The sequence below is a fragment of the Clarias gariepinus genome, chromosome 5 (genome assembly GCF_024256425.1).
Source record: "Clarias gariepinus isolate MV-2021 ecotype Netherlands chromosome 5, CGAR_prim_01v2, whole genome shotgun sequence".
Classification (NCBI taxonomy): Eukaryota; Metazoa; Chordata; class Actinopteri; order Siluriformes; family Clariidae; genus Clarias; species Clarias gariepinus.
Window position 1 is genome coordinate 13,253,079 of NC_071104.1, and position 15,577 is coordinate 13,268,655.

Genomic DNA, 15,577 nt, shown 5'->3' on the forward strand with positions numbered 1-15,577 from the left:
CTTTCACAAAAATGATGCCAAGAATGTGTAGAACATGTCCATTGCTATTTCACTTTGAAAGTAAAAAAACATTAGATTTTTAGTTTTAAAGTCTTTATTCACCTCCAGAAAACAAATGTTACAAGTTTATACAGAATGACTTGGGCCACTGCAGAGGGCCAGTCAGTTATTAGTAAAAACCAGGAGAGAGGGAATGATGAAAAGGAGAGAATGGGGAGGGGGGGGGGGGGGGTTTAAGAGAATTAAACAATGTAATTTCCATCAGCTGTGATTATATCTAGTGTTTCAACAGAAAGCTGACGCATGATTTAACACACGATAACACCAACGAGTAGACAAGTGTTAAAATAAAACTCATACTCACGCCAAAACACAACAAAACACACATGCACATGTTGTTCTCACCCCAATAAGACTCTCTCACACAGCTCTCAACTCCTACACCGTTTGGTCTCATCTGTGCAACCACTCACAGCTTCAATTTCTCTCATTCACTCACGCATCTTTACACACAACATTAACGCGGGTCGTCAGGGTCTGATCCGTTCTGCTCTAGTGCTAAAGCTGGATTTTACCGGTAGCCGGGGCCAGGCTGGGTGTAGCCCTGGCCGTAAGGGGGGCGGTTGCGGGCATAGGGATTGGAACCCCCTGGGGGAGGGGTCACACCTGGGGGCGGGGTATACCCAGGACGAGACTGATACCCTGGGGCCTGCTGAGAGGCGGGTGGAAGGCTATAGTTGGCTGGCTGCTGGGAGGCCTGGGAGGTGTAGGGCTGAGCGGGAAACTGAGGTGGCGGGTACTGGCCTGCACCCTGGGGCTGGGGCTGGGGTTGGGGAGGTGGCGGGGCCTGTGCCTGGGCACTAAATCCAGGGGCGGAGCCAGGAGCAGCAGCCTGAGATGTAGGGGTGGGGTAATTCTGGAACTGTTGCTGAGGTGGAGGGGCTTGAGGTCCACCAGGCTGAGTAGTATAACCTGCTGAAGATGAGGAAAAACAGAAACAAATAAATATGTGACCATAAACCTCACATCACTGAAATTAATAAGCCACTTGAAATTAATTACAACATGTAAAGAACTTTACCAGGATACTGCATGCCATACTGCTGCTGAGGAGCGGCTGGCTGCTGAGGAGGATATCCACCTGGAGCTTGATACTGCTGATACATCTGACCTAGGAACCAGACAGAACAAAGTGTTTCACACACTGTTTCATCAGACTGATAGGAGTTTTAATGAAGCAGCATGAACTCGATATGCTATTATTATTCTGCTTCCTCCTCAAACTAAAATCAAAACAAAAACATATGTGCAGTGAGTGAGTGTGTCCTGTTGTGTTGACCAGATGGTCAGTACACAGGAGAAAAAAACAGTTACCTCTTTCCAACAAACGTCCTGTTAGCACGGTCAGACACGCTTCGTAAACGACACACAATCATGTCCACACAAATCCCCCCACACACATGAAACTGACCATGTGGAACAGAACAATTTTTTTAAGATAAGTCATAGCGGCCCCATGGCCTGTTTGTGTGTGCAACACCAAGTAACAAATGTGAAATGTGCGTGTGGGTGTGATTTAAAATATGGCAGATTACTGGATAGATATTAATAAAATAGTGAATAGTACCAAAGGTCTAAGAATTATGACTCTGTGAAAGCATGAGTAAGAACAGTTTCCTTACTTGGACTTAACCGACATAGGAGCTCTGTGGAAACCAAACAGAACCAAATCCAACATGACAGAGGAAAACATGACGCTCTTCACCAGTTCTTATTCAGCTAGTTTTTGTTTTTTAAGTATTTTCTGAGTGCCTGTGACCCCTCTCTTTACTGAGAAATGAATTAACTATAAAAGAATGTGAGTTTTAGTCTGATTCTATATGCACCGGGGATTTCCTAAAGCATGTCTGCAGTGTTTCTAACCTTATTTTCTTTCATTCTTTGCTCTAAAGACTAGACACAGACGTGCTTGTGTGTGGATAAACCGGTGCAGGTGTGACATTATGTTGCCAAACATCAGGATATCACTAACTGAAATATACAGAGGTTTTTTTTTTTCGGATTAAAAACTTAAACCTTCCCAGACTTTCTCTTTCTGCCCTTTACTTTAAAAATTTCTTTAGGAGCGTTTTCCACACTTGGTCTGAACGCTCGCGTACGCACACAGGACTGAACTTTGATTTGTTATTACTGCAGGTTTCTATCTAAACATACACATTCCTTCCAAACCATGGATGAATTAAGTAATTTTATATATCACTTCTGCTTATGTGAAACCTTTGTGGAAACAGGGCAGTTTGTTTGCATGTAAACATACTAATGTTTGTTTACATGCATTATTTGCTTAATTTCTGTTTGTCTATTTTCCCTTGCCACTGATCAGTGATCCAGATTTAGCCTCTAAGATGAGGGTACTCACAAATACAATTCAGTTTTTTGGGGTCTGAAAAGCATAAAAGCATCATCAGAGTCCTTATTCTAATGTGCGTTTTGTGTGTGCGTGTGCGGTGGGGTGTATTTACCATCTATTGTGGTGGCAGGAGACTGCTGTACCCCTGCGTAAGGTGGGGCACCCTGAGGAGCTCCAGCAGGAGGATGAGCTGCAGAGGAGGATGAGTTAATACTGTCAGGAGTACCAGAGCGCTCTTCCACTGCAGCTATTGCTGGGACTGGGACTGGGACTGAGAGAGAGAGAGAGAGAGAGAGAGAGAGAGGAAAATAAAAAAAGAGTGAGAGAGCGCATCAGGAGTCCACGCAGTAGGCCATGGTCCAGATGAGCAACTTTAAAAATACAAATAAATATGCTTGGTTTTGCTCTAGTTGGCTAACCGTAAACTACTGCAGCTTTAGCAGGTTCTCTGGTGAGGCCTGTCAATCTCGGAAGTTTTATGTAAATTATTTATTCGGCGGCAGCTCACGGGATCGGCCAGTGCTAGCTACAAAGCTGGAGACATTAACTCAGAAATGAGAGTTTGCAAACTTCTGTTTTGCTCCATCCTCTCTCGTACGAGCTGCGAACTTATGACACGGCTTGTTAAAAACAAATCGGCACCGAAAACTGGGAGGACACATAAGCATGCTTTTATTCTTCCTGAATCCGATTAAAAACATCTGCCTCTTCTGCCGAGTGTATGGCATCATTCAAAATATGAAGCGCCACTGCAAAACAAAACAAAACAACGTCCAACCGCCTTGTTCAGTCATAAGCTAAGCATTAATAGTTAATTGCCAAAATATCTGTTGTGCAGTCATGTCGGTCGCTTTTCTGTACTCATTTTCTGTCTCACATGAAATTTACAGTGTGCATGTAGAGTCCTAGAGCTGCATAATATTACAACTCAACATTAAACTGAAAATTGACTGCATAAGATTAAAGATTTACTTTCATCATGGGACACAAATGTAAAGTTAATAGTGCTTTAATGCTACCCTAATAAAGATTTCGTCATTTGAAGCAGTCTTTTTTGTACCACAAAAGAGTTTATCACCTTTAGATAGATAGATAGATAGATAGATAGATAGATAGATAGATAGATGGGTGAGTAAAACATATCTGCACTCTGGTTATATTAAAATGTCTGTTGACTGCACTGTCTTATCTGTACTTTTCATTCAAGGCTCCCCAAATCACTGCTGTGCATTTGTAACTACAGTCCAAAAATGGATCACTTGTGATTTGCACAAAAGAAGAGCAACATGCAGTGATTTTTTTATTTTTTTTAATAAATGGTCCGAGGGTGTACCGTTAGGATATCTGCAAACAAAATTTGGACAAATACTCTAAGGAAGCCGAACGTTTCTTAAAGAGAATCATTACTGGTGTCAAAACATGGACACATCAGTACAAAACCTGAGAGTAAACAGCTGAAAATAGAATGGAAACATTCTCAATGGCCAACCAAGAAAAAGTTAAAAAGTCAGCCATCAGTGGGAAAATTGATGTTTACAGTTTTCTAGGATTCTCACAGGCCAGTACTGGAACATTATCAGGAAAAAAGGTTTAACAATTGACGGTGCTTTAAAAATCGCTCAATTGGACTTTCACCTGTTTGGTCCCCAAAAAGCAGGCATAAGAGGAAGATTCGCTTCTGACGAAGTCAAGACAGCGGTGCATTCTTGGCTCACCACTCAGACAAAAGCATTTTAATAACGGGCTATAAAAGCTTGTTGACAGATGGACAAAGTGTATTAAAAAGCAAAGGAGAATACCTAAAAAAATATATATATATATATATATATATATATATATATATATATATATATATATATATATATATGTATTTGTCTTTTCTAAAAGTAAATTTAAGTAATTTTCTACAGCCAGAGTGCAGATCAATTATAAATCACCATCATAGATAGATAGATAGATAGATAGATAGATCCCAGAGGAAATCCCAATATTGTTTATTATCTACTCCTGAGGTACACTACCGCAGTAAACTCCTATAAGTCTGTGTACCTGGAGCAGCCTCTTCAGACAATCCAAACGCTGAGATGACGTTCTTGCTGACCTCTTCTTGGTTCTTCAGAGGGTCAAAGGCAGACATGCTAGCAGCACTGACCGGAGGAGCCTGCTTCGCTGCTGTGTCTACAGTTTCCACACATTCTGGACGACAAGCATAACCACAAGACTTCAGTTTAATTTTAACTATTAGTAACGGCTTTGATTATGAAATAAAATAAGATAATATAAAGCATGTGTATGAAACTTCAAAATAACAAAAAAAGCATTATAGTACATACAATACCAGTAAATTGTTTGCACACACCTTCTAACTCCATGGTCGTTCCTGATTTTAAATTCTTTCTACAATGTAAAACATTTCTGAATGTTTTAAAAGTATGCAATAATCTCCCTTGAACAGTTGATATTAAAATGTATCTGCAACTTATGCTCAATAAAGCCTTCATAACGACTCATGAATCGATATTGAGTAAGTTTGAGTAAGGTAAGTTTTGGTCTTGCTTTCCTGGGAGGGTCTTCATGAGAGCCAGTTTCTTCATGGTGCTTGCTTTGCACTTGACACAATACTGTTCCTGGAAGAACTATTCCAGAACAGCTGACCTTCATGTCTTAAAATAACAACTGACTGTTGTTGTTACTTAATTACTTGAGATGGGGGGGATGGGGGGGGGGGGTTTATGAATTGCGATTCTTATGTGTGTTGATTCATGTATCGTAAAAAACTCCAAAATCGATTTTTTCAAACATATCATGCTTCTAAAGGAAATAAACAGGTCGATCAACAAGTGACCAGAATTGGCTGGTTTTCAGTTTGGTTGACCGGTAATTGGCTGTTCAGCCTTAGATACAACTGATTCTGCACTGAGCACAGAAGTTTCCAAGTTGAGCAACAGAAACACATTTTTATGGCGTTACATTATCAAAAAGTGTGCATGTTTAAAAGCCACTAATCTGCCTAATCTACTAAACTTTTCTCCAAACTCTGAGTGATTAAGTCTCAAACCCACTGATTACTTACAAACTTAAAATTTAAAACACAGCGAGCACAATTTAATAGAAAACTGCATGAGAAGACGCACGCACCTGCTCAATCTGCAAGCTCACTTTTGGGTTTTGAGACTTTGGAGACGTTAAAGGCTTTAGAGGAGGTTAGGCATTGCCATTTCTTTATAATCATACAGTAAACTGTTTACACAATTTCATCCCACGTGGTAGAAATTAATTATTTGCCAAGTTTGAGTTATTATTAGAAATAATGATAGGATGACAGATACATACTGCTCAGTTAAATGTTAAAATGTTGTATTAAGTTATTTTCTATTGTTTAAATGCTGCGGTGTTTAGTTTAAGATTCAAAGAACTTAAAATGAGATTATGTGAGAAAACAAATTTTATAAGGAATATACTACATTTAATTAATCTTTTCACTTTTTTAAATGTTTAAAACTGTAATAAAATTGGGTGAAAATGTGGAAAACAGGCCATTTATAAAATCGCAATACTTAGAGAATTGCAATTTTAATCGTATCGGCAACCAAGAATCGTGATAATATTGTATCGGGGGTGATTGGTGATTCCCATGCCGATTAATTACTCAAATCTGGTGTGGTTTATTTCATATTTTGGAAATCTCCAGTATTGTTCGAGAATGTACAAAAATACATGCAAACTTTTGACTGGTAGTGAAGTGGTCAATGCACTGCTTTGTTGCTTTTTGTTATTCAGTGCCTATAATGACACACTGTAATAAACCTATGCTAAACTAGTCTTCTTAACTGTTTAAACAATATTGATGTTCCATATCCTTAATTTTGTTTCTTTTAATGTATATGTTGTGACAAATGACAAAATAAAAAAATTATAGTTTTCAATTTCTTTAAACTATACATTAAAAATGTTGGCCATTAAGAACGGCTTCAACCATAAACTTATTATTTTCTATTATGTTTAGTATCAATGAATATTATGAATTTCTGGGTCGTGAGTAATATCTATTGTGACACAGGAATGTAGGAGAACTGGGTTTGTCGTGTTATACCGGTCTCAGGGTTGCTGTTCTCCAGTGCATGCTCTGACGGTGGCTCCAGGCTGTCCAGCAAGCTGTTGATTTTGTTTCTCAGCTGGATCAGTTCCTTGCGCAGGTGCTTAACCTGAGATGACTCCAGTGGTCGTGGCTGCCCATTCACTGTGGAATATGCAAGCAATCATTTTTCTCAGTGGGAGAAATGCAAATAGGTGCAACACAATGAAAAGCAGAGGCGGCAAGTAACAAAGTACAAATACTTTATTACACGAAAGTGCATTGATTTTCTAATCTAAACGTTTTGAAATACAAGACTAGAAGCAATCTAGCTAGCTAGCTAATGTACTGAGCAAAAGAGTTTTTAACTCTTACAAATTTGGTTTGTGTTTCCCATCTATAAGATTTTTTTTTTTTTAAAAAGCCTATGAATGTCATGCTTTGGCAAGTCTATTAACCTTACTGTATTCCGGAAGTGCATTGTTTGGCAAATACTTTTACTTGAGAATTGAGTTTGTGTACTTCTACCACCTCTGCTGAAAAGAGCAGACTGCCCTGTTATTGTAACTGAGTGTTACAAGGCTGTCTGCTTGAACTGTTTCAGGCTCCACAATACACCCTCTCATAGCAGAATCAGCCCCAGTCTTTTACTCAAGTCACACGTCTGGGACACACACGTGCACGTGAGTTTGAGACGTCACAGCCCGGCAATTGACCTCTACAAGCTTGACTTGGAAAATACACAACTCTCCATATCTTCACTCCCCTCTCAATGTTCCCCGTCACCTCGTTTTATGACCCTTTGGCACAAAGAGGCAGGGCTGCAACCAAAACATTGGACAGGAAATCACCTCATCTGGCTGGAAAAAATATATCTTTGGACAATGCCTAAAAGATATGTCCTCACACATACAGCATGCAAAAGTTAATTAAAGTTACAGTTATAAAGCTAAATGCAACAAATGCATTACATGTTCATATGTGATGAACCATGTGAGAACATTGGCATATAAGCAGCCTTTTACTTTCAAGCCAAGAGTTTGTGACATCGCTACACCAATGAAGCATGAACACTTAATTCCCAATTTTTACCTTTGTACAATGTGTGCCATGGCTCCCCCTGGTGGATATTTATTGAAAGTGTGTGAACTCATTTAATACTAGACAGACTTGTAGAATGCTTTAAATGTTATCTTTCTGGTGAAACATGAATTGTTTATGCACACGACTGTAACTAAAATTAAAGGTTTAGGTTAATAAACATGTTCTAGCATGGGGTAATTTCTCAGACTGCATACTGGTCTGCATTACACCACCATTATTTATTTTCCTGTAACAGCATGTACTGCAAATTACATTTACAGGTACATAATATGTACTGACACAGTACTGCATGTAAAAGATCTTGCAATACAATTATGCATTACTGGCACCACTTAACCGTTTTGATTACTTACCACATGGGTTAAATGTACCTTTCCCTTGTTTTCTTTCTGAACATACCTATCTGTCCTTATTCTGTACTACCCATCATTTAGCAATACAGCTGCTCATTATGATACGGCTATGTATTGTCAACTACGTACTGTTTAGTTAAACACTTGGAAGCACACTAACTGCTAAATTAATGGGTATCTGCTCAGTTTTCTTTATACTTGACCTCGAGATGACTGTAACTGATGATCACAGAAAGAAATGCACATAATATCATGACCTTTAGTGCTAACTAAATTATTGAATACAATCCTGAAGCGGTCACTTGTTATGGTTGGCCATACTGCATAACAAAACACTCACCAAGCACTTTATTAGCACTTTAAAAACCTACTCATTCAGCCTCAGGGAATGTTCATATCAACCATTAGAATGGTAGGGGAAAAAAGTTTATTTCAGTGATGCTGACCATGGCATGGGTAGTGGTGTAGTTTTTCTATACCTGCTGATCTCCTGGGATTTTCACACATAACAGTCTCAAAATTGATTCAGAATAAAGGCTGAAAGATGAAAATCAAGATACATTCTCCTTTAGGCCATAATTTACCCTGCTTCTACTGGCTACTTCCAGCAAGATAATACACCCTGTCAAAATTTGACCCTTTATAAATTTATTCCAAACTGGTTTTATGAACATGATAATGAATTCAATGTTCTGTGTAGAACACCCTAGGGAAGTGGTAAAACAGGGGATTGACAGCGTAAAAGTGCATCTGAAAACGTGCAAGAATTATGTTTGGTACAATCCAATCATGTCGGCATTGACCAGAATCCCGGGGGAATTTGCATCCGTGCCATGAAGAGTGAAGCAAAGTAAGGCCCTACCCAGTATTAGTACAGTGCATCTAATGAAGTGCTCAGTGAGTGTTTATTGTTAGAAAAGATTTTTTTTTTCTGAGGGTAGTGGTCTGGCTAGTGATTTACAGAAAATGGCTGGATTCTGGTGTCACCAAGTATCTAAATGTAGAATTAGACACCACCTCTATGCCAGCAAAAAGCCGCCCCACCCATTTATCCACAAATATGTGTGCCTCGAAACGACTACTGAAATGCTCATTTAAACTGAGTTCTATAGTCAAAAATGGAGCTTTCTGGTAACAGGTGGGTTTGTAGTTCAGGGACCGATACAAAGAAAATAAACAACACCTCTCTGATATGTACAGCGGAGGATCTGTGACGATGGCAGAATGTTTCTTCTGCTAAAGTCCTATGAACTCCATGTCTCTGTTCTCAAATATCATAAAGCAATATGGGGCAAGACTTTTTTTGACAAAAGGAGGGTTAGTAAATAATAAATACTAAATGGTAGACATGGCGAGTCTTCTTCTTAGTCTTTCGGCTATTGCCTTTCTGAGGTCGCTTCATGTCCTCCCTCACTGCATCCATAAATCTCCTCTGCATCCATAAATCTACCTGGCAGTTTCAAACTCAGCATCCTTTTACCAATATGCTCACAATCTCTTCTCTGAACATGTCCCCAACATGAACAACCCACCTCAATCTGGTCTCGCTGACTTTATCTTCAAAACATCTAACACGGGTTGTCCCTCTGATGAACACATTCTTGATCCTATCTACCCAGTGCAACTCATTTTTTATGCGATTTGCCTAATTACCCAGAAAACAATATTATGGTTATACCCATCTATACCAAAGAAGCCAATAATTCTGAAACTGACTGCTAAACTTATGTGCTCTTTGTCAGCAATGAGCCTGGGCATGCTGTCTGAACTCTTACATTAGTTTGATTTTTTTTCCCACAAGCCTGAGTGTTTCCCATTTGCAATAAAATATTACACTTCATTATTTTTACATCCATCAATAGAAAGGCAGATCATATAGCTATATTCCTAGCCACAATTTTTAAGATTAATGTTACTGAATTTCGTGATGTATTCATTCATAAAAATTCTTAAATAATTTTTAATAAAAAAAAAACAGAAAGTAAGAAATACAGGAAGAACAAATAAATAAATAAATAAATAAATAAATAAATAGCCAGATACTGCATTACTGCGGGGTCATTTAATCAGCACATCTGGAGAAAGATTATCTGCTTATACATTACTGCCCTTAAACCTCAACACAACATGTGGTGCTATAAACAGTACAGAAGTCATCTGTATCAGAAATCTGACTAGAGTTCACTTGTATTCTTTACACTTGTTTTTATTTTTAAAAGCTCCAAGTCTGTGACGTTATTCCACCAGCATAAAATTGTTGGAAATTTGAACATTCTAGGAAATACATCATTACACAGGCTCAAGGTCACCTGACACAAAACAAGGCTTAAAGGTATTAACTTACCGAACAGTGTGAGCTTTAATATTCTGCTGCACTGGATGGCAAAGGACAGATCGGAGCTGTCAAAGATAGTGATAAGGTCATCGTCTGCAACAGAAGAAGAAAGCTTGAAGCAGAGAAAATAAACTTGTTTAATTTAGAGGAAAAAATGGGAACCTATTTCTGGTCTAGATTGGTTTGGGAATGGCAAATCTAGCTCAATGATGTCTACAATTTTGGCTCTGATGTGTACAAGCACATTGTTATTTCACTGATTAGAAACCAAACTACTACAATAACAACGTCTTGTCTAGACTGACTCATTATTTGAAGACACTGTACTATTTACTTTTACACTGATCCTATGTCTTTTTATGCTTAGAACATTTAAGCAGAATATCCCATCTTTTTTTTTTTTTTTTTTTTTAAAGATGTACAAAGTGGTTATGCCTGCTGTCAAGCATTTAAAAGCCTTGTGTGGTAGGAGCAAACTATTTTGCTAATTTTGTTTAAATTGTAACATAAATTGTTACGGAATTGAGATATTTATATACAAATCAAATCTGCACCAACATATTGTGATAATATTGTACTGTCTGGTCCCTGGTGATTGCCATTCATAGTAATGTGAACCACTCAGAACTAAAATCGACCCAGATGACTCAGCAACCTTCAGCTGCACAGGGTCTATTTCTGGTGCTCTGTTAAAACATTCTACCTGTTGAAATAAGCTACAAAGCTGTTCTGCCCACAAATGTTATTTACCTCTTTGTGACTAACACGTAACACTATAGGTTTGTGCTATGCAAAAATTCAGAGGAGAGACATAGAGATGGTAGGGACATAGCAAAAAAAGTTAAACTAACAAAAATGCTGTTCATTTTGGACAAACCATGTTTAGTTCTGAGAAAAAGATTTATTAGAATTATTAGAATTGAACATTGCATCCATTAGTCTGCATTCACCAATTTAGCTGCACACAGAACACAATTTAGCTGCATACAGAAAACTCTGTGAGCTGTTTAATTACTATTGTGTGTAATCTGGGGCAAGTATCATGTCCTTTCTGCAGCTGGTTTTATTTCTGCTTTAAGCACGAACATCAGATTGGTGCTGCTGCCTAATGTTCCTAACACAATTTATCATTAGTTTACAAAAATCCTTGTTTATGCTGGTTTAATCAAAGCAACACCTTCGTCCTTGTATTTGATGGTGACTTCGTCGCTGCTCTGGAGCTGGCCGCGGAAAACGCGCTGCATCATGAGCAGGAGCTCATCGTAAGTGATGTCTTCATTGTGGATGGGGATACGGCGGATGTCATCGCCCAGCTGAGCCTTGATGATCAGCTTCCCACTCAGGTCTAGCTGGCCATTCATACTGCTGAAACATACATGATTACTAAAATTCAGCATACAAAATTACTGCATGTTTACTTGTTTGAGAAATCCCAATGCCTTTAACACGGATGACATTAAACTGCCAGAAACTGCTCACACCTTTATGCTCAAACTTAAAACTCACTTGCATGTTATTCTAAATTAACTGTGACAGAAAAGAAGAGCAGGCATGTTGTGACTTTATAGCAAACCAAAATAAAATCTAAATTGCAAAAATAAAGGGTGAAATTCTGTCAAACATGGTAAGTCTAAACCCTTGTTTAATCCAACATGTGTGTGTGTGTGAGAGAGAGAGAGAACAAAAGACATCTGTTTTTCCCTCCCCAGGAAAGGGACTAAAAGCTTAACACAACAAAAACAGAAAAACAGCTGGTGGAAATGCATTCTGCCTGGCCAGAGGAAAAAAAAAAAAAAAAAAAAAACACAACCAAAACAACCCACCAATATTTCATTTGACCGCCTTTGGCTTTGATTACAGCAAACAATTTGGTGGCCAATGCGTGTGTGAAAATGATTCCTCGTGCTCCCAGAACCACAATTTCACAAGCTGGGATATGCATGTGTCATCAGGAAAGTAAAAATCCAAAGATGTGATAAACTGGTCATCAAGTACATTCAGGTCATCGGCTGACTTCATTTTATTGAGTGTACACCTGAACCAGTGAAACTACCTCAGATCATACCACTGGTTTTCGTATGGTCACACAGCCATAGTCAGCCAATCCTGTGTGTTCTTGTCACACTGTGTGTGCATGCAAATGCTCTTACTTTCACTATTAAAAAGCCATCAACAAGATCTGCAGTAATCAGCTGATCAGCCTTAGATATAACCAATTCTGCTCCTCATCCTGAGATCTCAAGTTGAAATCCCAGCTAAGTAAAAGGAGCAGATCATCTGTGCCCGTGAGGGGGACAGGAGGCATCAATCAAAGCAACAGCAGTCGAGGCCTCTAAGTGGCGCAGTAGTAAAGTGCTCGCCCTATCATCCAGAGATTGGGAATTCGCTTCCCGAGTGACACTGTAACCTCTTGCAGCCGGAGGCCTAGAGAAAGCTGATTGGCCGAGGGGGCGGGCTGTTAGTGAAACCAGCATTAACTTTTTTTTTTTTTTTAACAATTTGAGCTATAGTAGCTCTTCTATTAAATCAAGAATTTGCTCGCTCCCCAGGTGCATCAACGACCCTTTCGTTGGTTCAATGGTTTTCCATGTGGAAGGCCGGGGTTCGATTGCCACTGGATGCAGTGCCGGATAAAATGGGAGGGTTGTGGCGACCCCTTGCCAGGAGCAGCCGAAAGACCAACAGTCTTTTGGAAATTATCGCAATTTGTCCCTTGTTAAAGTCACTCAAATCTTCATGCTTGCCCATTTTATCTTCTTTCAGGACATCAATTATAGAAGCAGTATGTTTACTTGTTGCATAATATATCCCATCACTTCCAGGTGTCTTTAAAATAGACAATCAACGTCATTCATGACACCTGTCATTGGTCATAATGTTATGGCTGATATCTTAATATATACCACATCAAAAAAAAAAAAAAAGACATTTTAGTTATTGAGTTGTGGTATCTACATAAGTTAACAAAACTAAAAACAATTACAAAAAAAAAAAACACACAAAACAACAACAATGATGAAGCAAATTTATGTTAAACTAGCAAAGTTACGTTATGATAAAACGACCTCACGACTGTAAGGTCTTTAAAGGGTTAATCCTGCACCTACTTCTCCTGTTCATCTTTGACAACCATGGCAAGCCGCCTGGTGACCCTAATTGAAAGGAATATGATATGTAGAAGAGGCTGGTGAAATAGTAGAAAGGAAAACAAGGCCTTTAATTAGGACCCTAGTAATCCGAGGCGAGACTGGCCTGCCTACAGAAGCACTACAGACCGAGAGTAATGCCACAGAGCAGTCTAAGGGTCAGAGCAGAAACAATGATTTGGCTTTCTCAGCACAGACTTTGGCCAGTTACACCTACTCATGTGTAAATCGTAAGAAAAGAGTGTGTGAGTGAAGGGTTTAGTATTATAGTCATGAGAAGACACATCTGATCACTGATGATGTCTTGTCCTCTCATCTTACTTCTCATGCACAATTATTCACAGTCTCAAAAGAGGCAGGTATTATCGAGTTAACAACAGATCTAGCTGTAGGGGAAAAAACTATTCACAGCCCTGTCTTTTAACCTATTGTCAAGTGGCACGCAAACTAAAACGTCATTTATAGGTTTTTTTTATAAGTCTTTCTGACAATGACATGGGCGAGGCTCCTTTACGCCTTGACGTTACTAGCCGAACAGCTAACGCTAGCTAAGTAGTAACGTTACAGCAGTGTAACATGACATCGTCAGTTTTTTTTTCTGACTTGACAGTTAAATTACTCAGTGTAAAATAACAAACTATTCTTAATCTAAAAAATAACCCATTCCCACAATTATATAAGGACTCACTTCGGTTATATGAATAAACTCGGAATGTGCTCGGAAAGATATCGTAATAATCAGGCCATTTTTGCTGCGTTGCTGGCAGGACATTTTAACCCTGCCAAATAGTGAGCCACCCTTAGGAAAGCGTTGGGTTTCTCTCTGCGCCTATATTCTGGTCTTTTCCCCTCAGCTGTCCAATCAGCGCTGGGCGTTAGAATACACGCGCGGCGACTAGCCAATCACAATGCACGAGTATTGGTTACAAAGCTGGTGGAAAATAACACGTTAGCCGCTGTACAGTGAACTTCCTGCAAGAAACGCACATCGCATTTCTGCCGGCGTCAAAGTACGGAGCAAAAGGTTTTAAACATAAAAGCATTATAATAAAGAAACCAAAACATTATACACTGCTCAGAAGCTTATAATATCATTCTCTAATTAGTTAATTCTCACACTTCTTACCAAACTATATATATATTTTTTGTTTGCCCTACTTTTTAGAGGCTAAACCGATGCTAACACTCACTTAGCTAGTTAGAGTCAGCAGTGCCAGTTATCGTCGTTAACGCGCTACATACTAATATTGAATAATCTAGGACACAAACATAAGACTTTCTATGAGTGTAAATGCATTGCTGTACCTGGCGTTTAGGCTGTAGATCCCGCAGCGGTATACAGTATTTTGGCAGAACCAGTCTCCAGTGAACTAGCTCCGTACAGCACTACACATCCGGAAGTGACTCGACCTGTACGTGGCAAACACACAGTCGCGCCTGCGCAGTGGGTTCAATCACACTGCTGATGGGTTTGGTGATTGAATTACAGAAGTTTTTTTCTTTTTACTAAATAGTGGCCGTATCAAGCAAATCAAAGTGAACCAGACTAAACCAGACTTTGGGGTCAAAATGTTCGCAGAAACAATTCACGGTCCCTAATGTGAAAACATCTTTCTACATCCAAAACCTCTATATATTTGCACTGTGATGTTCACATTTAATCATATTGAGTAATTGCTTTATCCTGGTAAGGGTCAGAAGGGAACAAGAGTCAGCCTCAGCAGTACTAGGGCGAGTACTAGGACTAAGTTGGGAGAAATCACCCCAGATCGGACAATTCCTTACAAGGCACCATGCACACGGTATAAACTGCACCATCGTGCCCTCCATCTCAATAACTGGTGTTATAACTGTATAAAATATCAACTCTTCCAATAGTCTAGGAATGAGATACAGCTTCTTTATCTATTTTTCAGATTTTTACCTGTTTTATTTCATGAGTGAAATACATATAAGACACAGGGTCTTACTGGGCATAAAGCACAGAAAATATTCATGGCCAAAAGATAATGGTACAAGAGTGTAAGAGTAATCTTACCAGCATAATATTTCTTAAATTCATGAAAAAATATTTTTTAAAAAATCTATACATGTATTATTATTTTTCATCTTCTATAATGCTTATCCTAAGCCTATCCCAGAAGTCTTAGGGCA

The 15,577-nt window shown here is 38.9% G+C and overlaps 1 protein-coding gene across 3 annotated transcripts; it reads right to left on the reverse strand.

The window, feature by feature from the left end:
* Nucleotides 1–76: 76 nt before the first annotated feature.
* Nucleotides 77–14,844, reverse strand: tfg (trafficking from ER to golgi regulator). 3 transcript variants are annotated; one of them, XM_053496803.1, is made up of 8 exons: nt 14,729–14,844; nt 11,455–11,639; nt 10,287–10,370; nt 6,504–6,650; nt 4,460–4,606; nt 2,523–2,681; nt 1,082–1,171; nt 77–975 (listed from the first exon to the last, which is right to left on the reverse strand). In XM_053496803.1, the coding sequence occupies exons 2-8, from the start codon at nt 11,636–11,638 to the stop codon at nt 572–574; spliced, it is 1,215 nt and encodes a 404-aa protein (XP_053352778.1). In that variant the 5' UTR covers nt 11,639; nt 14,729–14,844; the 3' UTR covers nt 77–571. The 3 variants fall into 3 exon arrangements, with proteins under 3 accessions (XP_053352778.1, XP_053352779.1, XP_053352777.1); XM_053496804.1 differs by having other exon boundaries at nt 77–972; nt 11,455–11,642; nt 14,729–14,828; XM_053496802.1 differs by having other exon boundaries at nt 11,455–11,642; nt 14,729–14,828.
* Between the last annotated feature and the right edge of the window lie 733 nt (nt 14,845–15,577).